General features: G+C 44.1%; 1 protein-coding gene across 1 annotated transcript; it reads left to right on the top strand.

Annotated features, from left to right (window-relative positions):
- Nucleotides 1-463: 463 nt before the first annotated feature.
- On the top strand, nucleotides 464-27216 carry PI4K2A (phosphatidylinositol 4-kinase type 2 alpha). Its single transcript, XM_027529534.1, has 9 exons — nucleotides 464-972; nucleotides 8383-8583; nucleotides 13062-13193; nucleotides 13564-13717; nucleotides 17168-17229; nucleotides 19158-19257; nucleotides 20013-20146; nucleotides 20630-20689; nucleotides 24795-27216. Exons 1-9 carry the CDS (start codon nucleotides 538-540, stop codon nucleotides 24954-24956), a joined length of 1440 nt encoding a protein of 479 aa, XP_027385335.1. The 5' UTR covers nucleotides 464-537; the 3' UTR covers nucleotides 24957-27216.
- Nucleotides 27217-27578: the final 362 nt, after the last annotated feature.

Genomic DNA, 27578 nt, shown 5'->3' with positions numbered 1-27578 from the left:
CCAAAGATGGAGACCGTCTATACAGTCAGCAAAAACAAGACCGGGAGCTGACTGTGGCTCAGATCATGAACTCCTTATTGCCAAATTCAGACTTAAATTGAAGAAAGTGGGGGAAAACCACTAGACCATTCAGGTATGACCTAAATCAAATCCCCAAAGACTGTTGAGGTAGGCTCCTTTATTTGTTCGCTGACAAATAAGAGCCAGCAGTGCGAAGCTAAGGGCGGTGCCGGGCTGGAAGGGAAAGGGGGCGTGTCTGACCGGAGCTTGCTCCTGGAGCATGCGCAATCTTCAGAGAAGGTGACGGGCATAAAATGCGGAGGACGGGATTGTGTAGGCGTTGTTTTTGATTGGATACAGTCTGCGCGCTAGGGGTCGTGCCTACTCGTCGCCAAGTAAACAGGGAAGGTAGGGGCGGGGCCAAGGAAGCACTGGGACCTGGTTGGCCGAGAGAGGGTTGAGGGTTTCACGGATTGGTCCGGGGCAGGAACTCAGCTGTGTGGAGCGCACCGGGTCCCGGAGCCCGCGGCCTCAGGGATGGACGAGACGAGCCCACTCGTGTCCCCCGAGCGGGCGCAACCTCCGGACTATACCTTCCCGTCCGGCTCGAGCGCTCACTTTCCGCAGGTGCCGGGGGGCGCGGTCCGCGTGGCGGCGGCGGCCGGCCCGGTCTCCTCTCCGCCGGGCTCGCCAGGCCACGACCGGGAGCGGCAGCCACTGCTGGATCGGGCCCGGGGCGCGGCGGCCCAGGGTCAAACCCAAACCGTGGCGGCGCAGGCCCAAGCCCTGGCGGCCCAGGCCGCGGCGGCGGCGCATGCTGCGCAGGCCCACCGCGAGCGGAACGAGTTTCCGGAGGACCCGGAGTTCGAGGCGGTGGTGCGGCAGGCCGAGTTGGCCATCGAGCGTGGCATCTTCCCCGAGCGCATCTATCAGGGCTCCAGCGGAAGCTACTTCGTCAAGGACCCTCAGGGGGTGAGATCGGGCTGGGTACTGCGGCCGCCAGCTTCGGGGAGGGTGGACCTGTCCCGGGGAGTTTGAGGCTTTGCACAGTCAGAGGGAGAAGGGGTTTTGAAAGGCTGCGAAAGGAGAAAACTACCGTGCGGAGCTTCGTGGGCAGGATTTTGGAATGCCCCTGGGAACTGGAGATGGAGAAGCTCTGCGGAATGAAGAAATAAATCAGAACTTATTTGGTAGGGGAGGAGTAAGCGGAAAATGAAAAGAGGAAATTGACCAGATAGAGGCGAGGAGCCCTGCGGTGTGGTGGGGCAGTTGGCCTCTGGACAGAGACGTGCAGGGAGATGCTGCTTTCTAGTAGGTTCCTTAGCTTTAAACTACAGACATTTGTTCAGCTACTTACTTACTGATTTGAGCTTTGAGCCCGTCCTTTCTTTTTGGACCGAATCAGTGTTGTCACGTTCATCCAGGCGCACCGGTGACCCATCAGGGGCTCTGATGGGTCCCTTCCAGCCTTCTCTGTTGTGGGGATGTCTTCTGCCACCGATCCAGGTCTCCTATTGACAGACGTTGCTGATTGAGTGGACTCATCAGTTTCATCTGTCTGGTTATTGCTCACTTCTGAGATATTGTTCAAATCCTTTTTTATTGTTGCTCAGTTTAGAGTGTAAAGTTTGAGAAACATGGGACTGTCAGTTACCTTTTACTTTCATTTCTCATCCAGGACTAGTGTTTTTCTCACTTTTATTTTGTCCCTTGTATGTGTTTAAAGGGGGATGAGGATGGGATGGGACATGGAGTGAGGAAGGCAGCTGAAAAGTGACATTTATTCTTTTGATTAGGGTTTCCGTGGTGTCTCAGTGGTAGAGAATCTGCCTGCCAATGTAGGGGACGCAGTTCCATCCCTGAGTTCCAGGAAGATCCCCTGGAGAAGGAAATGGCAAGCCACTTCAGTATTCTTGCCTGGAGAGTCCGGTGGACAGAGGAGCCTGATGGGCTACAGTCCACAGAGTTGCAAAAGAATCAGACACAACTTAGCGACTGAACAGCCCACCAACAGATCAAACTACAGGTGTCTTTGAAATATCAATGAGTCAAAAAAATTTCAAGTCTTCTATGTTCATGTTCTCAGGTGGGCCAGAATGACTTACTGGAAAAATATACTATTGTTATTAAACTGATGGAGATCAGAGTTCCCTCACATTTTCCCTACATCTGTCTTATGTGAACTCTTGAGATTGGTGGTGTGCTCTTTTGACAGGAGTGCTGAATGGCCAGGATGCACTGTGACTTGTAGTTCTTGGTTAGGATCATATTGGATCCAGTTATTCTCCCAGATGTTATCCTGGAATTATCACCAAGAACCAGAGAGCATTTCCACAATCAACTCAGTTACCACAAACGAGATGGGAAAAAGGTTTGAGAGTAAAGTTTTTCCAAATCTCTCAGATAAGGGAGTAGTGAGTTAAATCGAAAGCTCAAACAGGAACCATCGCTTCTAGAAGAAAAGAAAGATAGGGGGTCCTTGGGTTTAAATGTCAGGAAGATGTTCATCATTTTTTATTTAGGAACCAGACTGAAATCTAAGATATGAATGGTTTTTATTTTGTTGCTAGCTTGTTGGCTGAAGGGGCTAAGAGCAGGTGGAAGATTTTTGTTTTTCTTTCATGACACTGTTACAGCTGCACTGCAACACTGGAAGTGTGTTGGGTCAGCAGAGAAGTGATCTGATGCTCTGACAGGTGGGAGTAATGCGATCTCTCAGCTCCACCTGGCAGGTAAAGCACTGTCACCTTAGTACATAGCCCATGGAGAGTAGTAGACTATGGATATGTTTCTTGGTGACTTGCAGGATCTCAGTCTCCCAGATTTCCTGGCCACTGTCCTTTCTTAGATGGGAAGTCAAAATACATATGACCAAACAAAACTTATTAGTGTAACCATTCTGTTCCCACTGATGAAAATGTGGTTCAGAGCAGAGGATCACTTCCTAAATGCTGTGGTGGGTTACACTAGACCACAAACTAACTGTAGTTAGTTTTGTCATCTTTAGCCCTGCTCCAAATGTGTTTATTTATTTTGTTTAGAAATACTTAGATAGTATTTACTGTATGCCAGGTACTCTTAATGTGCTTTACAGGGCTTCCCCGATGGCTCAGTGGTAAAGAATCCGCCTGCAATGCAGGAGACTCGGGTTTGATCCCTGGGCCGGGAAGATTCCCGGGAGAAGGAAATGGCAACCCACTCCAGTATCCTTGCCTGCAATGTCCCATGGATAGAGAAGCTTGACAGGCTACCGTCCATGTGGTCGCAAAGAGTCAGACACTACTGAGTGACTGAGCACACATACACAGATAAAAATAATGCATTAAAAAAAATAAAGTGCTTTACAAATAATAATTCACTTTATACTCGTAACACCTTCTGAGGTAGGTACTATCGTTGTCCCCACAGATGATGACACTGAGACACACAGTACAGCTAATTTGCCAGAGTCTCAAAGCTCTTAAATGGAAGGCAGGTTTCAGACCCAGGCAGACTGGCGCCAGAGTTCATGCTTCTAACTACCAGGTCCTGCTAGTTCAGAGTTAGTCATCTGAATCTCTGGTTTCTCTTTTCAGCTCCCATATTGGTTAGGACTAAATTTGGCTGTGTATGACAGACATTTTTAAATAATAATAACTTGAATAAAAGTACATTTGACTCTCATGAAAGAAGTCTCCAGACTGCTTGGAGCTGGCATGGCATTTTCCTTTATCCGGGAGACAGTATGAACAGTATGAGTCCATACGTCCAGCTGGTCAGCCATCCCTAGCATGTGGCTTCCACTTCATGAGCCAAGATGGGTGCTCAGACTACAGATATCTTGTCTGCTTTTCAGCCATTTGGAAGAAGGAGAGGAGGAGGAAGAGAATGCCCTCTCCCTGGAAGACACTTCCTAGAAGTTGGCACTAGACTGTTCTCCTTACATCCCATTGTCCAGAACTGAGCTTCAGTAGTGACTGGGAACTGGAGTCTTTATTTTGTCCAGCTAAAAATCAGGTACCTGTGCCCAAGGAATAAGAGGGAACAGAGATTGGGCGAACCAGCAGTTTCTGCCACAGGTACTTTTGGAGCTGGACAGTCTGAAAGGTTCTTGAAGATAACAGCCCTGATTTCATTTCCCGGTTGAGAGTGGTTTCTTCCTCAGAATGAGCAAGTACGGACCTGAAACAGTAAGATGGAAAATGCTGGATCAGAAGTCATGGTAGAATGCTCAGGTCACCCTCCTCACCTACATCCTTGTGTTTCAGGTCTCAGGCTGCTCACGAAAGTAGTTTTTGAGCATTTTCTGTTTTGAGTGGCTGGTAATACTAAGCATTCATATTGCCAAATCGTAGAACAGCATATGACTGACTAGTTTATTAGGACAAATAAATGAGATACCACATGTGAAAGCCCCTGGCCTAATTCCTGGTGCTTAGCAGGAGTTCAGAGTGTTTTGCTTATTTTTTAAGTCACATGCTGACTGACCCCTGGATTAGGCTTTCTTGGATACATGGCATTGAATAAAGCAAAAAGTAGTGTAATTCTAAAAGGATCCATTCCTATTTAGGATAGTAATTCATTAGACAATTGTAAGTGGTATTTGCAAAACAGTTTTATAGATACTTCTCACATGTCCTAGGAGCTTGGCCTTATATCAGTAATTTTCAGCCTTTTAAAAATACTTTCTTCACCAAGAGTTTGTCTTGAAAATAGTACAGTATTATTTTCCATTTTTCAAATATAAATTTATATTGTAATATTGAATGTGTTTCTTGTAGCCACCTGTGTCTTCCAGGAAATTTTGATGTCCTTACATTTGGTTGAGAATGCCACTAATAGCCAAATAAAGAATAAGGATCTCAGAGTAACTTTTCTTTAAATAATTTTATTTATTTATTTGGCTGTGCTAGGTCTTTGCTGCTGCACAGGCTTTTCTCTAGTTGTGGTGAGTGGGGGCTGAGGCTTCTCTTGTTGCAGAGTACGGGTTCTAGGGCTAGGGCTTCCGTAGTTGTAGCACGTGGGTTCTAGAGCACAGGCTTAGTGGTTGTGGTGCATGGGCTTAGTTGCCCCAAAGCAGGTGGAATCTTCCCAGACCAGGGATCGAATCCATTGTTTCCTGCATTGGCAGGCAGATTCTCTACCACTGAGCTACCAGGGAAGCCCCCAGAGTAACTTTTTTTATTACTTAAATGTGAAGATACAGTCGTGTTTATATACCATACATAGGTGTAGTTTGGAGACTTTTAAGCATCATCAACACACCATCTGTGATAGGGAGCTGTCCCAAGCCACAAGTTATAATCGATGAGGCAGGTTGGGTTGATAGCAGTGAACAGGAAAATAAATACAGGCTGAATCTCTTTTATTACATTCTATTTGGATCCCATCTTCTTTCAGGATCTCACATATTTGGAGTAGTCCATCCCTCTCTTTTGTAAGAGTTAACATGTAAATCAGGCTTCTCTACCTCAATAGTTAAGTCAAAAAGTGCTGTTTCCATCTAGCCTCTACAGAATACAGACTTACCTTTTTCACTCTCATTTCCTTATGAGTGTATAGCAGAGATTTCAAGAGGTTGCATGATGTGTGATATCGAAACAGATTGAATATTAAAGATGTGAGAATACAGTTTTCTTCTACTGAGCTAAAGATTCGAGATTTGCAAAAATGTAAAACAATACCAGTCTTCTCACTAAAAATTGTTTTTTAAAATATAGTTACTTTTCAAAAAAACATGTCACATATATTAACATGTAATTGGTCTGTTTTTATGATTAGGTGAATTAAATAAATAGTTTCGACATTTTAATTTTAAGTTCTAATAACAGCAAATATAGATTTTGCCCATGTAAACAAAAGCTTTGGGGGTCTTTAATAGTTTTTAAAAGTTTAAAGGAATCCTGAAACCAGAAAGTTTGAGAACCATCCACTTTGTATTTACCAAACTTAAAAAAAACCCACCCAACTTCTCTTTTACGTTATTTCTGCATGTTTCACTGTATGGTACGCGTGATGTGCTTGAGTTGCCTTAGATTGTAGTATAGCCTAGCCTCGCACACCGCTCCTTGGAGCTGCTGGATGGACACAGAAAACCCTTGGGTTTCAGGTTTCAGTAGTCGTGGGGCTGGCCCAGCCAAGCCCCGTCGTCACTGCCCTGTGCACTGTTCTTTTTATCCTGAACTTCGTGCATTTCTGCTCCTCCGGCTACCTGCATGTTAACCCGTTCCTTAAAAGGGATTTTAGTAAGTGAGTGTTAAGGGAGGGTGTTTTTTAAAATACTGACATCAAACTGAAGCTTTCTCCTACGTGTAAAAAGAAATTGAAAGTTTATTAAAAAAGAGAGAGAATATGGTGAAATGAATTAGGCAGTATTTTTTTCTTTCTCAACCAAATAATGGTGGGTGGTTTTAGAGTTTGTTTTCTATGAATTAGGAGAATATTCTTGAGTCTTCGGTAACACAGTTGATTATGTGATGTTAACATTAGCTTTAGAAATTAGGCCAGACGCTGCTTTATGTGTCTCTAGGAAACCCACAGAGTGCCGATACACTGTATTGCGCCAACTAGGTGAACTGAAGCAACTTCGCCCTGAAAGGGACTTGTCCCCCTTCTGTCTGAATGTCCTTCTGTTCCTCCATCCTTCCCGCCCCCCACTACCCCCCTATTTGTGCATGCCAGACATTATTATTTAATGAAACCCTTGTTACACTGAGAGAATCATGATGACTAATGCTTTTAGAGTCGATGAAATGCTTTCGGATTCTCCTTATGCTGGAAGGAAATTGAGAAGTTAGAGGGGTTGGTCTCTAAATGATGCTTGGCTGCAATCTTGGCCTTTAAGTTCTGCTCTTTTTTTGGCTGAGGGATCATGCGGCTTGAGGGATCTTAGGAACAGGAATCAAACCTGTGCTTCCTGCAGTGGAAGTTTGGAGTCCTAACCACTGGACCATCAGGGAATTCCCAAGTTCTGCTTTCTTTAAGTGGAAGTATTTAAGCCTCAGTCCTGGTATTTTTCAGCCCCGCTAGTAGTCTTGGTTTCCCTTTCACTGGGGACCAGCTTGCTGAACTCCACGTTGTACTTCAGTGAACCGGCTGGTGGGTTCTGGGATGGGCCTCAAGTTGTCCTGTGGTTTCACTGCCCAGGTTCCAGAGAGTTCTGGTAGAGTCAAAAGCTATTCTCTGCGAGCTGAGCCAGTTACTACTACTGCTGCTATGTGATTCAGAGCCCAGGGTTGTGGAGACAGAGAGGAAGATTGCCAAAACAGGCCTCTTCCTAGCCACTTTGGATAATAATGTAATTCTGAATGAACATATGCATTTGACTTTTTCCCGTGAATAAGTTTATCTTTAAGAATCAATTGATTTCTTTTGTACTTCTTTTCTCTTGCCTTCTTGCAAGGCTTCTTGAAGGGACTGGCCTCAAGATAGACCAGTTATTGTTTTAGACATATGCCTAGCTAGTTCCTAATATGAGTACTTACATATTGCAGGCAGATGAATGTATGGTTTTTGCTGTGACTGGCCATTCAGGAAATGACACCCGCAGGAAAATGTCTTATGACCCAGACAAGCTTGAGTTGGCTGTGGGCTGAGGGGAGAGGGAGAGTCATATGATATTAAGATGAATCACTTGAATAGAATATTTACTTTACTTTTCTTCCTTTGAAAGTACCAGTTTGGGGACTGGAGGGAATGAGATAAATATAAAACAACCTAAGGGGACTGACTGGCTTGGGGAAGAAAGCCTTCAGGAGGGAAGGCCTTAGTTTCTAGATTGCAGCAGCATCCCATATGTATGAGGATCTTTGAGGATTAAGTTATTGTCTGCTAGAGAAGATGGATCTTAATCTTTATGGCCTCTCATGTCCTGATCTCTTGCTTATCAGAATTACTTAAAAGAACCCATACTAACCCGCTAGCAGACTCTTTTTCCTGCTGTGATTTTTCTCTTCCATTGCTCACTTAATTTGTCATTCCTAAACTTGTTATTTTAAGATGGGTGGGGGTAGTAAGGCTGATAGAGGAAGTCAGCCATTGATAAAAGAATTTTCTTAACCTCATTCCATAATACTTTACTGATTTCCTTTCAGTTGATACTTTCCTTAACTGATGCGGAGCAACAGTGAGTATTAATGTACCTTAGAAGTTGGGGTTTGATGGTGTTAAAATCTGTTGTACCATCGATACCAGATTGGCATCTTCTTTGGCCACAGCCCTTTCTGGCAGCGTTATTCTCAGCTGCGCATGTGCGCTGGTGTCTTCCCTTCAGGGGGAGTGTCTAACTGTACACAGGGATTGTCTGCCTATGCCCTCTCGTTTCCTTCTAGAGTCTTGCTGACCTGGTCTGTGAGCCGCTGGCATGAACTTGCCTTTCACCCCCTTTTCCTTTGGTCTCTGTAGAAGATCATCGCTGTGTTCAAACCCAAGAATGAAGAGCCATACGGGCAACTTAATCCTAAGTGGACCAAGTGGCTGCAGAAGCTGTGCTGCCCCTGCTGCTTTGGCCGTGACTGCCTTGTCCTCAACCAGGGCTACCTCTCGGAGGCGGGGGCCAGCCTGGTGGACCAAAAACTGGAACTCAACATCGTACCCCGCACAAAGGTCAGTGAACTGTCTTCCGGATGCCTTTCTGCCTGGCCAGAGTTTTCCTGGGCCTAAGCCCAGGTTAGTGGGACTGCTAGATCCAGTGAAGGGCTATTTTTACCCTGAGTCTAGGGTTCTTGGCCTTTTTTTTTTTGGTGGGGAGTGGTATGTGCATGCTTATGGTTTGATCATCTGATGAAAGCTGTCCTGAGAAGGATACACATACATTTTTTGCATACAATTTCAGGAGGTTCCCTTCTGATACACATATATGGGCTCCCTGGGGCTTTGGATCCCAGGTAACCCCAAGCTGGTTAGAAACCTACCTACTTTTGTAGCTCACTCTGAGATTTCTGAGCCATTCCAGGATTTAGACAGTCTACAATGGACTAGCTGATTGTCAGCTAAGCACTAATGCAAGGTCTGGCAAGCAGGACTCTAGGGTTGGCTGAGGGTTAGTGTAAAGGTCTGGCCTGAACACCTACAGGAAACTGACAAGGAATTCTCATCACCCATCTTTATGCTATGGAATTCTGGTGCTTGTCTGAACATTACTAAATTGGGTTCCCAGATCTAGGCAAATCCACACTTAGAATGGATTTGTACATACCTTATATGTGTTGCAGACTTAGCTGAAATTCTAATGCAGGATCTGGACCATACCTCCCACCCTCTTTCAAAAACAGGCTTAAATAAAATTGATTCTAACAGTTTCAGAAAGTTTACTGATACTGGGTTAAGAACCACTCTGCTACAGGATGTCTCATGAAACCTTCCAAGGGTTCCAAGGCGAAGAAATCTTCTGGTCAGCATATGAACATCTAAGGATACGTCATCACTCATTTAATATACGACTCCCTGAGATTGAGTAACAACTTAAGGTGGAACTCTGGTCTGATGCCCTATGGCTGCAGGGCCATCTTTGTATCTCTCTCTGGGTCTTAATCTTCTTTGAAAATTGGATAAAAGCTATAAATTTTGTTCCCACAAAAAATATACATATTTGCAATTACTGTATATAATTTCAAGAGGATGGTTCATGGGCCAGTTGAAATCTACCCTTTGACCCATAGGAACTAGATTAAAAACCCCTGGCTGAGGTTTTCTTTGCAGGTTTAGATGGCAGACTGTGGGCAAAGAGCCTAATCAGCAGACAAGAGGTTCCCTTCAAATCTGTTTTTTCCTGTTTTCCCAGGGTATGTTACAAGAAAATGTGAGAGTTGTGGATGTTTAACTATGTTTGCTCCTTTGCCAAAAAACTTCAAATAAGCCAACTAGTTTGTAAGGAAGTAGAAATCAGGGAAAACTTCTTGAAATTTCCTTCTCTCATTCTCAGCACCTAGCAAAATACTATACTTCTAGTAAGTGTTCCTTAAATACCAGCTGAATCAGTGAATAGATATCAAACCATGAAAAAAGAACAGTAACAGAGATCCCCCAACCTCAGGCCAATGGAGTGAATGTTAGATATATTTGATTGTAGTTCCCGGCTCGTAGCTCCCATCTGACATCTAAGTCAGCCTGCCCTTGTGTAGTGCACTCCTTCCCTTTGAGCTTTCATTCTCTCTGTGTGCATAGAGTGAAGCAGCACCCTGAACATCTTATATGATGATGAATGCTCCTAAAATCTCCTGCCTAACCTGAAATCCTCCCACCAGGCCCCTCCTAGACTCTAGAAATCCTAAGTACTCCTTGCTCATCACGCTGTAATCTCCCTGCTTTGCTGAGTAAGTAGCAGACCACCCAGACCACCTGTCTGTTTTGCCTGTGCTTCTCAGTGCAGTGCCTAAGAATCAGGGATCGAGTTCAAATTCTGGTGCTGCACCTCTTTATTGAGTGATCCCTGGGTGAGTGAGTTAAGACACTCCCGCATTCTCTCCCTTTCAGTTTCCTCACTATAAAAATAGGGATATAAAGAGTTTCTCCTTGGACTTCCCTGGTGGCGCAGTGGATGGGAATCCACCTGCCAGTGCGGGGGACATGGGTTTAATCCTTGGTCTGGGAAGACTCCACATGCTGCGGAGCAATTAAGCCCATGGCCACGACTTCTGAGCCTGCATTCTAGAGCCCGTAAGCCAGCACTCCTGAACCTGTATGCTACAACTGCTGAATCCCATGCACCCTAGAGCCTGTGCTTTGCAACAAGAGAAGCCACTGCGATAAGAAGCCCGAGCACTGCGAGGAAGAGTCGTCCTTACTCACTACAACTGGAGAAAGCCCAAGCGTGGCGGCGAAGACTCAGTGCAACCAAAATAATAAGTTAAAAAAAAAAAAAAAGAGTTCCTACTTGATAGGGTGGCCATTAATATTACACAAGATAATCCATGTGGAATATGTAGCCCAGCGCCTGGCACAGTGTAAACACTCCATACGTTTTAACCTGTGGTATTTTTATGACCATTCTAATCATTAATGCCATGCCCCACAATCCTGTTCTCCCCCATATCTAGTCTTCCTCTTTCCCTGTTAGAGAACTTTAATGAGGCCTGAGGGTCTTTTGCATCAAAAAGTCAGCAACAAAAAATCTTGTCTTCCGTGAGACTGAGATGAGACAGAACTTTGCAAGCTTAACATACATTTGCAAGCTTAACATAACAGCTGCTGGAGAATAGTAAGAGGAGATCTCAGTCTTTCCTGCCTCCCCACCCTTGTGACAGGATTCTATCCTGTTGATCACAGTATCTGTCACTATGGAAACGGGGCTTACAGTTGTGCTAGAGCTTCAAATAATAAGGCTCTAATTCTCACTTGATCACTATCTCTGCTCTCTGTTCCTACAAGGTTTCAGGTTATGAGAGTTTCATTAGTCATAGGGAAAGAGTGGTTAGTTACAAAAATTGATCAAAATAAATCTGATGAGGGAAAGTGTGGTATATGTCTTGAGAACAGGGTTTTCATCATAAAAACTGGCAAGATAGTCTTAAGAAAGCCTTTTTCCCCGTTTGTTCTTGTGCCGACGTTTCCAGATTTGTAAGGTAGAAAGTGCTAACCTATAATACATCTTGGCACATCTGTTTTCGGTACCATATTAAAACTGGGTGGATGGATGGGAGCAAGGGAATTACTTTATGCTATCTCTAAGGTTCAAGGGCAAAATTAGTTACTTGTAATGAATTTTACAAGGCTTAGGAAAAGAAAGAATTTTCTTATAAATTTTATTTTTGGTATTTATATACTAAAACTCAGTGCTGTCTGAAAGAAGCTTGTAACTCATTCATTCATTCACTTAGTGAATAGGCATATGCCGGGCACTCTTTTGTACTCGGGATGCTAATGTAAATAAGATGGTTCTCATCCACCCCACATTTCATTAGTTTTAAAAAATGGATAATCACGAGACAGTGGTTAAGTGTGATAACGGATGTCCAAATGGATTATGGATTATCGTGGTATTTCTGCAGTTTGACAATCAAGTGTAATATTGGTGTTCTATTAAAAAATTTTAAAAGGTAATGCATGCATCTAGTGCAAAAATTAGAAGGCACAAGAGATTAAACAAACCGCCCACTCTCATGGCTCAGCAGTTAGGCATTGGCCTGCAGTGCCGGAGACGCAGGAGACTTGGGTTTGATCCCTGGGTCAGGAAGCTCCCCTGGAGAAGGAAATGGCAACTCACTCCAGTAATCTTGCCTGGGAAATCCCATAGACAGAAGAGCCTGGTGGGCTACAGTCCATGGGGTCACAAAGAGCTGACACGGCTGAGCACACCCACATACCTAAACAAAGAAGAGTAATCCAGCTTCTCTCCCACCCCTGTCTTCTAGCCACTTGATTTCCTTCCTCAGAGGCAGATGTTATTACTAGTTTCTTGCTTAGTATTCCAGATATAGTCTATGTAAATACATAGCAATGCATTAAAAATTAAAACCAATTTTAACATTTCTTTAATTTTTAAATGTAAATTATTGCACACAGCATAGAATTCAACAGGAAGTAAAAAGGTATGGAATAAAGTGCAATTTATTTTTATCTGGAGAAAAAATAGATCCTGGACCATCTTCTCCTAACCCAGAAGCTAGCTGTAGTGTCAGCATAATTCATTTTAGATGCTATAACAACCCCTGAATTGCAGTGGTTAACACGATAGGAGTTTATCTCTTGCTCACATCAAGATCCATGTTAGTTAGGCAGCTCTCCTAGATCCACGTCACTTTATATAGCCACAAGAGATCTTGGATCCTTCCGTGATGTGGTTTTACCATCTCTGAGCCCTTCATTTCTTCCAGCTGCACAGATTGGGAAATGTGAACTAAGGATCATGGGAAATTTTAGGGGCCAGGCCTGAAAGTAATGTGCATACATCACTTTGTCAACATTGCATTGGCCTGAACTAGTCACAAACTGTCTCCTACCAGTTAGAAGTGCTGAGAAATGTATCCTTTCCACATGCTGAAGAGGAACAGTACTGGTGAGCATCTAGCTATTATTCTTTGCCATACTGGTATAGTTCCTTAAACTTCATTCTAACCTTGGTATCTCTTCTGTTTCCATTGTAGGTAGTATACCTGGCCAGTGAGACCTTCAACTATAGTGCCATTGACCGAGTGAAGTCCAGGGGCAAGCGGCTTGCGTTGGAGAAAGTGCCAAAAGTTGGACAGCGGTTTAATCGCATTGGGCTACCACCAAAGGTATAGACTGCGCCTAGTGGCACATCAAAGGTGGTGATTATAATGGCATAACCATCCAAGAGGTGAAGTAAGGTGTCTGCAGACTCGCCTTTGGACACTTGAATAGCCTGCCCTGAGGCACCAGTCTTATTCATTTCGTTGAGGGCCTAAGGTTTGAGGAGTAATTCTCCAGAGAATAGAGACTATAGCTTCCTTACTTTACTCCTCTGGACCATTTAACTGTGCCTTTTGAATTTGGATGAGCAATTACTGCACCACCCTTTTCTAATATAAACTCTATAGGGCCTTAGTGGGTACCTGGCTTACTCCTGGGATCTTTGGACTTGGGCTATAGGGAAATACTTCTTCTGTTCTTCCTCTTTGGTTGCAGGTTGGTTCATTCCAGCTCTTTGTTGAAAGCTACAAAGATGCAGACTACTGGCTACGGCGTTTTGAAGCGGAACCCCTTCCTGAGAACACTAACAGGCAACTGCTCCTGCAGTTCGAGCGGTTGGTGGTCCTGGACTACATCATCCGCAACACTGGTGAGCAGCTGTGGGTGGTCCTGTGCCTGTGCCTGGCTGTGAGGAGCCACAGGGCAGACATGGAGATTGCTTGCAGAGCTTGGTATCAGAGTACCCTGTCAGGATGAGTTTTTAATAAGACAGAAGGGTTATACACATTGGAGAGGGTGCTGAAAATACTTTTTTCTAGACCAGCTTTGTCTAGGCACATCATGTGTAATTATCAGAGGCGGTGAGTACTTATGTTTCATCTTCGCCTCTCTCCCAGTCTCGTACAGAAGACACTTTGGCTCTTCTAAAGCAGCACAAAGAGTGCTCTCATCCTTGATCCCTAGTCATTCGTGGTAGCCTAGCCTAGTACAGGACAGTTTTGTCTTTAAATACCACATATAAGTGGACTCATATCTTCCCAGGTGGCGCTAGTGGTAAAGAGCCTACCTGCCAGTGGAGGAGATGTGAGAGGCCCTAGTTAGATCCCTGGGTCAGGAAGATCCCCTGGAGGAAGGCATGGCAACCCACTCCAATACCCTTGCCTGGAGAATCCCATGGACAGAGAAGCCTGTCAGGCTACAGTCCATACGGGGTCTCAAAGAGTCGAACACGACAGAAGCAACTTAGCATGCATGCATTCAAGTGGACTCATACAGTATTTTCATTCTGTGACTGGCTTAGTCACTTAGCATAATATCCTCAGAGTTCTTTAATATTGTAGGATGTGTCAGAATTTCTTTCCTTTTTAAGGTTGAATAATAGTCTATTGTATGTATATGCCTCATTTCACTCATCCATTCATCTGTAGACAGACACTTGGGTTGCTTCCACGTTTTATCTATTGTGAATAATTCTGCTGTGAATATGAGTGTACAAATATCTTTGAAACCCTGCTTTCAGTTCTTCTGGGTGTGTACCCAGAAGTAGAATTGCTATATCATATGGTAATTCTGTGTTTAGAACTTTGAGGAACCGCTATACTGTTTTCCATAGTATGGAAAACATTTTACAGCTGCATCGTTTTACATTCCCAAGAGCAGTGCACAAGAGTTCCTGTTTTTCCACATTTTCACCATCATTTGTTATATTCTGGGTCTATATATAAATACATGTGTATAGTAGCCATCCTAATGCTAATAGGTATGAGGTAGTATCTCATTGTAGTTTTGATTTGCATTTCACTGACGACTAGTGCGAGATCTAACCAGTCCATCCTAAAGGAGATCAGTCCTGGGTGTTCTTTGGAAGGACTAATGTTGAAGCTGAAACTCCAATACTTTGGCCACCTGATGTGAAGAGCTGACTCATTTGAAAAGACCCTGATGCTGGGAAGGATTGAGGGCAGGAGGAGAAGAGGACGACAGAGGATGAGATGGTTGGATGGCATCACCGACTCGATGGACATGGGTTTGGGTGGACTCCGGGAGTTGGTTGATAGACAGGGAGGCCTGGCGTGCTGTGGTTCATGGGGTCGCAAAGAGTCAGACATGACTGAGCGACTGAACTGAACTGAACTGAATGACTAGTGATGTTGAACATCTTTCCGTGTGCTTTTCCCATACGTGCTAAGTCGCTTCAATTGTGTCCAACTCTCTGAGACTGTATGGACCGTAGCCTGCTGATGGTTGTTCCATCCTTGTCCAACTTTGATTATATATGCAAAGGTTTATTTCTGAACTCTGTAATCTAGTCCATTGGTCTATCTCTGTGTCAGTACTACACTGTTTGATTACTATAGTTTTGTAGTAAGTTTTGTAATAAGTTTGTAAGTTTTGGGGGAAATGTGATTCCTCCAGCTTTACTCTTTTTCTGGATTGTTTTGGTTCTTTGGCGGTCCCTTGAGATTTCATATGAATTTTAGGATAGGTTTTTCTGTTTTTGCAAAAAACATCATTGGATTTTTATACAACTGCATTTAATCTCTAGATTAGTTCATCTTCAGTAGTATTGCTGTCTTAACAGTATTAAATCTTCCAATCTGTGAACATGAAGTATCTTACCATTTATTTATGTCTCTTTAATTTCTTTTAGCAATATTGTATAGTATTTATTATACAAGTCTTTTACCTCCTTAGTAAACTAGTTCCTAAGTGTTTTATTCTTTTTGATGATATTATAAATGGGTTTGTTTCTTAATTTCCATTTTGAATTGTTCATTGTTATTGAATAGAAATGCAGCTGATTTCTGAGGTTGACTTGGTATCCTGATCCTGACTTTTGCTGAGTTTATTTATTAGATCTAACAGTTTTTTGTAGAATCTTCAGGGTTTTCTGCATAAGAACATGTCATCTATAGAGATAATTTTACCTTTTCATTTCCAGTGTGGATGCTTTTTATTTCTTTTCTTGCATAATTGCATAGTTCTTTCAGTACTATGTTGAGTAGAAGTGGTAATATTGGGCATTTTTCCTTTGCACTAGATCTTAGAGGAAGAACTTTTAGTCTTTCAGTATTGAATATGATGTTTGGTCTGGATTTTTCATATATGACTTTTATTATTTTGAAGTACTAGTCTGGTGGTGACAAATTTTCTGTTTTGTTTGTCTGAAATTGTCTTTACTTCAGCTTCATTTTTGAAGGATATTTTTACTGTACATAGAATTTGAGATTAGCAATTATTTTCTTTCAGCAGTATTTAAAAAACGTTTCATTAATCTTCTTGCTCCCATGGCTTCTGTGGAGAAGGAAGTTGTCCATATGGTAGCTGTATTTTTCATTTCCTGAATTTCTATTTGATTCTTTTTTGTAGATTATTGTTTTCTGCTGATACTCTTATTTCTTAAACATATTAAGGATTTTATCTTGGACATTTCAGAGCTTATATCTTTATTTGGGGCTCCTGTAGACGTATTTGAATTTTCTGTTGTTTTCGTGTCATCTTGTCTCTTTGTATGCCTTGTTATTTTTAAGTGTCAGATATTGTATATCAAAAACTGTAGAATTATTTGGAGGTCAAGGATGTTGATATCAATCCTGTCTGGAAGAAGATATTTGCCTCTGGCAAGCTGCTGGGGTCATCAGAAACCTAGGATCACATTAATTTTAGGTATTGAGAAGAAATTCTGCTTACTTCCAAGGTGTTAGCCCTTTAGGTTTCAACACAGAGCATGGATGATCTACCAGGGTTTCCTCTCCCTTGCCAGTCACCAGGCCATAGTTTTGTCTCCCTAGCTCCCTGGGGCTGTTAGCATACTGTTCTACCTCTCAGCCTTGTAACTACCTCTTCCCAAATCAGCAGCAGGTGCTGTAAGAAAAAAGAAGCCACAAAGGGTGGACTCCCCTCTCTTGAGTCTTTTTCTCCCAGATCATGACAGTCTAATTCTTAAGGGTCTTATAAAATCTCCAGTGCCTTCAAGAAATTTTAAAACATCTTGTCTATAATAGTATGATTGGTTTCCATGTGTCAGAATGTCTAATTCACCACTACTGAATGTGGAAATCAACCGTTTTGTCTATTAACTTCATATTTTTGTTCACAGATCGAGGCAATGACAACTGGCTGATCAAATACGATTGTCCAATGGATAGTTCTAACTCTCGGGTAAGTGGTTACTCTGTATCCTTTTAAGGAGAGGATGAGGTGGGATATATGCATAATATGGAAGCACAGAATAGTATGATATTTAGGTCACGTAAGTTCAGAGGAATCAGGATAGCACACGTCTTTAAAATTGAGGTTAATATTTGGTAGTCGTTGTTCAGTTGCTAAGTCATGTCTGACTCTGCGACCCTGTGGACTGTAGCCAGCCAGGCTTCCCTGCCCTTCACTGTCTCCTGGAGTTTGCTCAAACTCGTGTCCATTGAGTCCATGATGCCATCCAACCATCTCATCCTCTGTCACCTCAATATGTTTTTTTAAGGAATATCCTGCTGATTGATTTTAAGAGAGACAGAAGGAAGAAAAGTTCAAGTAAATTTGGAACCTGTTGCATACTCTGACCTTCTTTGGAGATTCACATTGTATGGGAGCATAGTAAAGGTCTGAGAAATAATGCCTCAGTGCACCTGGTGATTTCATTTGGCCTGATGATTGCTAAACTTTGACCATGGAATACTTTTCTCACAAGACTACAGTTCCACAAAATATCAGTTTAGAAAAAGCTGCTTCCTACAACTTTTTCTACGCTCTCATTGCTTTTCTATTCCACCACGCTTCCCCTGTGCATTTTAAAAACTTAGCAGGAAGGCTGCCTGGAGAAGGAGAGGAAGATGGACTTTTATTCTTTTTAGTGTCTTCCCCTTCCAGTTTTATTGAGATATAACTGATATATAACTCTGTGCAAGTCTAACATGTGCATTGTGATGATTTGATGCCCATATATACTGCAAAATGTTTCCCACAGTAAGGTCAGTGCTTCTCAAATTCTGTACATCAGAATCATCTGACGAGCTTATTAAAAACAGTATAGATTCTACAAGCCTTTCCTCCATTAGATCTCGGGTAACACTGAGGATCTCACACTTTTAGTAAGGTATCCCAGAGGATTCTGATACAGGTATCCTGAGCCCACCTGCCCTGTTCTGTGGTGGCACTAGTTAGCCTGAGCGTGGAGCCAAGTACACAGTCATGGGAGGGTCTGACACGCGCTGTCCCAGGCAGCCTCTTGCACTCTCTCTGCACTTAGCTCTCGTCCTTTTCCTCTTAATGCTTCTGTGAAGCAGAGGAACAGAGTCCATTGTGCAAATGCAACCGGCTGTTATCATCCACGGTTCTAGTATCTTGCTGGAAAATGTCACCACCAGTGAAGTGGCCACTGAGTCAAAGGTCCACATGAAAGGACCTTGACTGACTTATAACTGATTTTTCTTCCTTTTTTTTAATGGGCTTCCTAGGTAGCTCAGCTGGTAAAGAATCCACCTGCAATGCAGGAAGAGACCCCGCTTCAATTCCTGGGTTGGGGAGATCCCCTGGAGAAGGGATGGGCTACCCACTCCAGTATTTTTGGTTTTCCCTGGTGGCTCAGACAGTAAAGAATCCACTTGCAATGTGGAAGACCTGGGTTCAATCCCTGGGTTGGGAATATTCCCTGGAGGAGGGCATGGCAACCCACTCCAGTATTCTTGCCTACAAGATCCCATGGACAGAGGAGCCTGGTGGACTATAGTCCATAGCGTCGCAAAGAGTCAGACACAACTTTTTGTCATTTTTTTAGACTCTTAGGGTTCTCACTGCCTTTTCCTGTGAGGAATGGCTTATAGTTCTCTTTTGTTATTGTCATTTCCTGTGTTACCAAGGATTGTGACAACTTTTGAGGAACCTTTTCTAAGAGAAAGGGACTCTGAGAACCTTGAATTAGCCAAATCAAAGTGTCATAAATATAGTAAGTCCAGGTAACAATTTGGAAACCAGTTCAGAGATTGAGTAAGGACCGGTGCCTGAGCAGGTTGAGATGGGAGCCTTTGCTGCTACTTTAAAGCTCTGGAGGAAGGTGGGACTCCCTAAATATTTAGTCTTCCGTTGCTCTTCAGGACACAGACTGGGTGGTGGTGAAGGAGCCTGTTATCAAGGTGGCGGCCATAGATAATGGGCTGGCTTTCCCTTTGAAGCATCCTGACTCCTGGAGGGCATGTAAGTCTCAAGACCACTGTGGTCTGGCTCTTTTCCTGCTCTTTCTCAGTGTTCTTATCTGTGCAATGAAGAGAATAATACCTCTATCACAGGATTGTTCTAAGGACTAATGCAATAATGCCGCTCAGCCCCTGAGCACAATGGCTGGCACATGGCAACTATTCCACAGTGTAAACTTAGTGTCCTTTTCCCCATACATTATTCCCATCAGAAGCACAGAGCTGAGTTTTCACATCTCTATGTTGCATTTTTCTTAGTCTTTCTGAAGACTGTCTTATCGTAATTTATTCGATTTGTTTCTAAATATAAGCTGCTGTTCCTGTTCTGTCTTCCTTGTCGACATCCTGGAAACCAACCCCTGGCCCCATTATAACTGAGAAACCTTTAAAAAGAGAGAGATACAAGTAGGGGGTTACTAGTCCCTTTGCAGTACTTGTCTGTCTTTTGAGAAGGAGCGTCTCAATGTTTCAGTGGCAAGTACTGATAACTGCTTCTAGATAGGCTTGCATCTTGAAAAGTCATATAATGTCAGGGAAAGCGCACCGGCTCAGGGATTAGACAAACCTGGGTTTGAATCCCGGTTTCTCCACTTAACTGTTTAACCTTTAGGGTTAGCAACCCCTGTAACTTTAATTTTCTGTTGTATTTCAAATAAGAGGGATATCCAACTTTACCCGTGCTCTGATAGGTGGAGGACATAGATGGACAGGGACTTTTTCAACACTAGCTTTGATTTTGACTTTTCCTCTTTTCAGATCCTTTTTACTGGGCCTGGTTGCCCCAGGCCAAAGTCCCGTTCTCTCAGGAGATTAAAGATCTGATTCTTCCAAAGATATCAGACCCTAACTTCGTCAAGGACTTGGAGGAGGATCTGTATGAACTCTTCAAGGTTAGCCCTGGGAACCTTAGCCTTAAAACCATATGGAAGAAAGAATTCCAGCGGTTTTCCTAATTTGTCCTGATACAAGCCAAGATAGAATGGAAACATCCTCTGGCTTGTGTTAGCCAGTGGAGAGCAAGGTTTCCTCCCTGAGGACAGCGAGACCTAGTTTGGGTTGGTGTGGACAGTCGGCAGCTGGGTGGAGTCACACTGGTTCGTATCCTGTGTGTCACGTGGCTGCAGTGTGTCTACAGAGCTCTCATCCTCAGGTGGAGCCCCAGAGCCTGGAGTTCTTCAGAGACAACCATGAAACTGAGGACAAGATGGTTACTTGTTCTCTATTTTGCTGTCTGTGAAATAGGGAGTCATCGGGGTTGGGGTGAACATCACTAAGCCGCCTAAGCCTCCTGAGGGTTTTCTAGTTGGGGGAGGAAAATGGGTTCTTCTGAGGCATTCATGCAGGTTATATCTCCTTCTGCCCTTTTTTTGCAGAAAGATCCTGGTTTCGATAGGGGCCAGTTCCATAAGCAGATTGCTGTCATGCGGGGGCAGGTAAGCCTGGGACATCCTCCTGGTGTCATCCCCAGGATTTCTCTGAGAGGGTCATATGCTCATGTTGAGTGAGTGTGTAAAGGCCATATCTCACACCCATTTTAGTCTGTGCCATCCATGCTTGTGACTCTGTCTTAACACCTAAGAGGAAAGGTAGCCGTCCCAGATCTCCCACCTCTTCCATGGTATCAGGCATTTGGTGAAGTACCTACTATGTGCTTGGTTCTGTGCCACTTGCTTGATAGTTCATTGGTGGATTTAGCTGGTGGTCTGGGTCCTCAGGTTGCTCAAGGTAGCTGTAACCCCTGGTGGTTAAGAGCTAGGCTCTGGAGTCAGACTGCTGCTTCACCACTCCCCAGCACCATGGCCTTAGGCAGGAGCTTCTGCTTCCTTTTTATAAAGTAGGACAGTTACCCTACTTTGCAGAGTTGGTCAGAGAATCACATAAGATTATGTGTACCAAGTGTTTAGTAAAAACCATGCCTGGCACATGGTAAGCACTCAGATGCTGGCATGGTTATAATTTTTGTTGTTATAGTTACAAGCACATTATTTCTTCTTTCTCCCCTTCATCTTCAAAGGGAACCAAGGAAACCACCAAGGCATTGTTGATCTTCCATAGCAGAGCAAAGAACAGCTTGAAAATTGCTAAAAGCTCGAGGACACTGACATTCTGCATATCACTTTGAAGTCTTAAAGACAGCTGGAATAGCCTAGCAGTTAGGGCACAAACTGGTCAGGGTGTGTGATTTGAAGCCTGACTCTGCCATTTATTAGCTGTGAGGTCTCATTGAGTTACTTAATCTCTCCTCCTTTTAATTTCTCCACCTGTAACATGGGATTAATAACAGCACCTATCTCATAAGGTTATTATGAGATCAATGATTGAAAACAGTTGGAGTAGTGCTGGTATATTGAAGTACTCAATATGGGTTAGCTATTTTACTAGGGTTTTGTCTACAGCTCCTCACATCTTTTGGAGAAGGCAATGGCACCCACTCCAGTACTCTTGCCTGGAAAATTCCATGGATGGAGGAGCCTGGTGGGCTGCAGTCCATGGGGTCGCTAGGAGTCGGACATGACTGAACGACTTCACTTTCACTTTTCACTTTCATACATTGGAGAAGGAAATGGCAACCCACTCCAATGTTCTTGCCTGGAGAATTCCAGGGACGGGAGAGCCTGGTGGGCTGCCGTCTCTGGGGTCACACAGAGTTGGACACGACTGAAGCGACTTAGCAGCAGCAGCAGTCTCACATCTTTGAGGGACAGGAAGCTTTTCTCAGTCATAATTATCCAGTTAACCTCTTTCCTCCATTTAGCAAAAGGCTTCTGTTGAGGGCAACTCTTGAGCTTACCAAACCCGTTTTCTCTAGAAATGGGACAGACAGAGGATGTAATAGCTGTAGTTATTAGAGCTGCCTGAAGACCATAATGTGGTCTTCTACATTTCCCCAATAATGTAAAGGCCCAGTTAGGCTGGCAGAATTGTTGGAAATCTTAAAAGCCACGTGACGTACTCTGGTATTGTGAAACTCAGCATAAAGGAGCAAACTTCTTCTCTAGTTTGTGTAGATTGTACCTCTGTCCCTATTGTACTGTCTTCTCTAACCCCTTCCCAGTCTCTTGCAAACATAGCAACTTTCCTCTCATTATATTTAGTTAAGGCCATTATCTAGAGTGGCAAAAGGCAGAGGGGCGGGGGTTGAGAGAGAGACATTTTAGCTTTCTTTCCATCATGTGCTCTTAATGTCCTTTGAGAGTGGGTGGCATTTTACAACCTAGAGTGCCTACCTCTGAAACTGTCAGGATGAGTCATGGATGAGTGTCTAGCTCCTCCTCCTAGCACATGGGTAGAAGGAACGCACCACCTTCTATCTGCCTGAGCCGCAGTCATGGAGTGGACTGTACAGGGGCCTGGAGCCAAAGGGGAAGAATGGGGAACCCTGGAGAGATGGAGTCGGGTGATAGAGTTGTTACTCACCATAAAGGCTTCTAACCAGACGTGAGATAAAGAATGCAGGGTCTGAGGGAAAGCTTCTTTAGATAACATCTTCAAAGACAGTATTTCTTTTTTGGCATTATGTACCTGCTATAAATTTTTCTTCAACTTTTAAATTAGGAACATTTCAAACCTCAGTAAAGTTGAAAGAGGGGAGTCATCTAGACTCACCAGTCATTACATTTAATTAGCCACGTTTGCTTTATCTCATATCTCAAAATGTTATCTATCTGAATATTATCTATACATCTGTATAATTTTATCTCTTTTATAATTTGTCTCTCTCCCTAGATAGGTAGATGTAGCCACGTTTGCTTTATCTCATATCTCGAAATGTTATCTATCTGAATATTATCTATACATCTGTATAATTTTATCTCTTTTATAATTTGTCTCTCTCCCTAGATAGGTAGATTTTGTTTGTTTGCATCTGGCCAAATCTTTTGGAAGTAAGTTGTAAACAGTTTGACGTTTTACCCCAAAGATGTAAATGTACTTGAAAGGTGGCTTCTAACCTGAAGACCCAGCCAGAGAGATAGTAAAATCCTGTCATAAGCTGGATGGTCTCCTGCATGGTCTACTCTAATTCCATTTGAACCTCCTCTTAGTTCTCTGCCCTGATCTTGTACTCAAGGCTCTTTGAAGCAGTGTAGGGTGCTCACAAATACCAAGACAATGAATTTAAAAAGGAACTCATTACTGGTAGGATCTACTTCTGACCTCTGATCCAGGTGAACTCTGCCTCTTTGAGGGTAGCATTTGTAGGCCAAGGATCGTTATGGCTCAAGGCCTGTGTGTCTATGTGACTGGGGGCAGCCGCCCAGCCACCCCTCTCGTGTGTCTCCAGCCTGGCTGTGAAAATCTTCAGCATCCAACGGTTTAAAGGCTGTGGGAGGACCACTTCAGCTTTTGTTCTTTCCTATCAGAGAAGATACATGGTGGTGACTGTGATTGTGACAGGGGAAAGAAATGTGTTCCTCTGTTCACATGTCTGAAATATCTGTAAAATACAGACAAAAATTTGTGAGGAGCCAAACATACTGTGGTATCCTGGAACAGAAAAAGAACAGTACTGGAAAAGCTAGTGAAATCCAAGTCAAGTCTGGAGTGTGGTTAACACTCATGTTCCAATGTTGATTTCTTAGTGTTAGTAAAGGCACCATGGTTATAGAAGATGATCAAATTAGGAGAACTTGGGTAAATGGTACATATCTTTGTAACTTTTCTGTAGGTATAAAATTATTCTAAAGTAAAAATTTATTTAAAAAAAAGATGACAGCATGAGAGGTAGAGTTCAACTGAAATGGCTTTTATTTTTTAAATACATAGTCTTTGTAGGAAAATCAGAAAATAAGGATAAACTAAAATCACTCTATCTCTAGGTCACCTTTCTTGACCCAAAAATAATCACTGCCAACCTTTAAGACTTTTTTTCCTCTGTAGATAAGAAAATAGGATTTTAGAAAATAAAGGTGGGGATCACACTAATACTGGTTCCTTATCTCCTTTCTTTTCTGTCCAAGACATTGTGATCAGTTTTCCATGCCCGAAGAATATGTTTTTTAATTGCTTGTTTCTAATCCCTTAAATTATTAACTGATCCCGTACTCTCGGGCATTTATATAATTTTCAGTTGTAAACCATACTGCACTGTATAGACTGAAACTTAAGTGTTTTGTGCATGTCAGTGATCGTTCCCTTAATCCTTAAAAATGAAGTTGCTGAGTCAGAGGGCTTGTCCACTTCTAAGCCTTTATGGTCCACTTGCCTTTCTGAAAAACTGTTCCATGATCTGAACACTCCCCAACTCTGAGTCGGGGGATCTTCTGTATCTTTACTAACTAGACAGGCGAAAGAGGAGGTCTTTGTTTTCATTTGTGTTTTTTTTTCATTTGTATTTTTTAAAAAGGTAGAGAGGTTTCCATTTTCTGTGATTGCCCTCTTACATTCTTACTTTAGTAGATAGCCTATTGGTAGTTTTCCATTAGTGTCTGGTTTATTTTTGTATTGATTTACAGGAGCAGTCTGCCTGCAGGTCTCCCTTCGGAGGCAGACCAGGATGCCTAGGCACTGCTCTTACTGATCTCCTTTCCCCCCCTGCAGATCCTAAATTTGACCCAGGCCCTGAAAGACAACAAGTGTCCCCTGCACCTCGTCCAGATGCCACCTGTGATTGTTGAGACGGCCCGTTCCCACCAGCGATCTTCTAGCGAGTCCTACACACAGAGCTTTCAGAGTCGGAAGCCCTTCTTCTCCTGGTGGTAGCCCCAGAGACAGACAAAGGCATATTGTCTGAGACTTGGGCTGGGAGGAAGCCTGGGGAGCCGGTTGCAAGAAAGCCAGAGAAGCCGGTGGAGATCAGTGCTCTTAAGAGCCCTCCCTGTCTGCTCACCACTCCCTCCGAGCTTTCCCAGGCCCCGGGAGAAGCATGAGCAGAGGGACAGAGGTGCTGTGGACCCTCCTGAGCGCGGGGGAGGGCTGGCGCTCCATGCAAGCCGTCCGGATGGGGGGAAAGGAGCATCTCCTGGGGGCAGGCTGGGAAAGTCCCTTCCCTCCTGGACACCCTGCTCTGTTGCTATTCCTTGTTATATTCTGCATCAGAAAAAATACAAATACAAATTTCAGTACTAGTAGCAAAACCCAGGTAGAATCCCAGACCCTCTCATGGCAAAACCTCTGATCCAGACCTAAATGTGCATGGACCCAAACATCCAGGTGTCTCACAGTTCTTACTGTGCGGACCAAGGCAGCTGGGTGACTCGCAGTGCCAGGACAGACAGAAGCCACACTTCCCTTTTGTGTCTTGCCAAGTCTTCTTTCTGTCTTCCTCCCACCAGTGCAATAGGTTGACTCCAGACACGATTTTCACAGTGGGGGGACATCTGCTCTGGAACTCCCAGCAGTTTACAGCGATTGTCTACATCACCTCTGCTCCTTCCCTGCTGGGGACCCAGCCCCTCTAGGCCAGGACTGCAGGTTGCTTATCACTCAGGCAAAGACAGGAGGGAGGAAGTTACCTCCCCAGCATGGGAACATGATCCATACCACTAAGTATATGCTGGAAGCTGTGATGTTCTGTGGGTGGGCTTACCCCTGCCTTGCTCCCCTAGTCCTTGGCCTTGGCCAGAGACAACAGACTTTTCCAGTCTGCTGATTTATTCCTGTTGTTTTTGATGTTTTTTCTCAACTCTTTTGACTCGATAGGTTCAGTTCTGGGTTCTGGAGTGGCTCTCGATGAGGGTTCTAGGGTGGGTCTAGTTCATGAGAGGACAGGATATTAAGTCCTTGGGTTTCTTTGTGTGATACCACTGCTGCTGGGTGGAGGCAGCGAGACTCGTATTCTGCCTCCTAATTAGCAGCGTCCCTTTGCTCCCTGACTTCCTGTTCCAGGCCAGTTTTCCTATGGCTTCTAGAGAAAGGTGGGGCCCTAAGGAGAGAGGCGTTCCCACTGTCCCCAGTGCCCGCCCAGCCCAGTGTGCACCTCTTGCTTCCATGTCTCTTTCCGCTCAGCTCTCCCCCTTACCAGCTGTCCGAGCCCTTTCTACACCAAAGCAAAGAATGGCCTCAGTGGGGAGTACAGAGGTGCCACCCATGGCTATGGGGCAGCCCTGGACGGTTCAAGTTTCTGGCACCCTGCGATTGGTCAGTCAGCCTTGGAAAGAAACTATCTTGAAGGTTTGAAAACCAACCAAAGAAAAAGAGTGGGGACTGTTGCCGTGTGCCCTCTGCTTGCCTAGCTCCCGCTATTGCAGGAAGCGGAGTGGAGGTGTGCAGCCCTCTTGTCTGCTGGGCTGGTCCCCTTCTAGTACAGCCCCCAGGAGCCAGCTTACCCTGGGCTTCCACCCCGCCAACAGAAGTCTCTGGAGCTGGGTGTGCATGCCCTGTGGACAGAGGCGCTGCTCTCCGCCAGCCCCAGCCCTGACAATCCCATTGAGCTGACCTGGACTTTGGCCTTGGGGACCATGTTTGTGAGAACTTGGGAGCAGCAGGGCTCCCAGAGGCCGGAGGGGACCAGGGTATATTTAGCTCTCCACAGACATCTGTTTATAAATGTGTTGTTGAATTGCTCCACCTGGGGTGGAGAGGGCCTGAGCCGTCTAAAGGGCTGGTTGCTTCCCCCACCGAGCAGATCTTCACGTTGCCCTCAGCCAGACCAGCTCTGGGATGCAAAGGAAGTTGGGTCCAATGTAAGAGGGAGCTGGTCCCAGTCCTGGCAGGTGAAAGTACGGGGCATCCTTTCCTGGCCCACATCCGTTCTCCTTGAAGCCTGTACTCAGGTTGCCTTGAATGTGGACTTTGGGAGAGCCCGGGCCCTGAGTGCCAGGGCAGGCTTTTGGGTGGCCCTCATGAAGCTGCCCGGCCCAGCCCTCTGCCAGCCATCGGCCCATCTCCCAGTGTCAGGGAGTGGAGGCTGGGCTGTGAGAGTGCCGCTGCCTCTGTATTGTTCTTCTAATGCACTGTAGAAATTGTATATGTAATGTATTTAAATCAATGCAAATGTATGAATAACAAGTCCAATTCCGACCTTTTTTGTCTAGCTTTCTTTGGTGGAAAGAAGACAAGGTAGGATGCCTTTTTAAGGACAGAGAACCCTGTGTTGCCATGGAGTTGCCGAGATATGGCTCTTGAATCTGTTTTCCTCTAGTAGAGGAAGGTACAGGTTCTCATTTCCCAAAATATTGTTTTAACCCATTTGACACCAACACCTGACCTGAACCTACATTGATTGATGCAAAGCTGTTTATAATCATCATGTATCTTTCTTACCGTGAATATTTCTTGCAGAAATATTAGTGTTTTGTTTTGAGATGTTCCTCTGATAGGGATTTTACAGTTTTTGCAATGTCTGCTTTCTAAAAGCTGAAATAATTCTAAATTCCAAAATCA

The sequence above is a fragment of the Bos indicus x Bos taurus genome, chromosome 26 (assembly GCF_003369695.1).
Source record: "Bos indicus x Bos taurus breed Angus x Brahman F1 hybrid chromosome 26, Bos_hybrid_MaternalHap_v2.0, whole genome shotgun sequence".
NCBI lineage: Eukaryota > Metazoa > Chordata > Mammalia > Artiodactyla > Bovidae > Bos > Bos indicus x Bos taurus.
The sequence above is the reverse complement of the archived record's forward strand: the minus strand, read 5'-3'. Positions and strand labels throughout refer to the sequence as shown.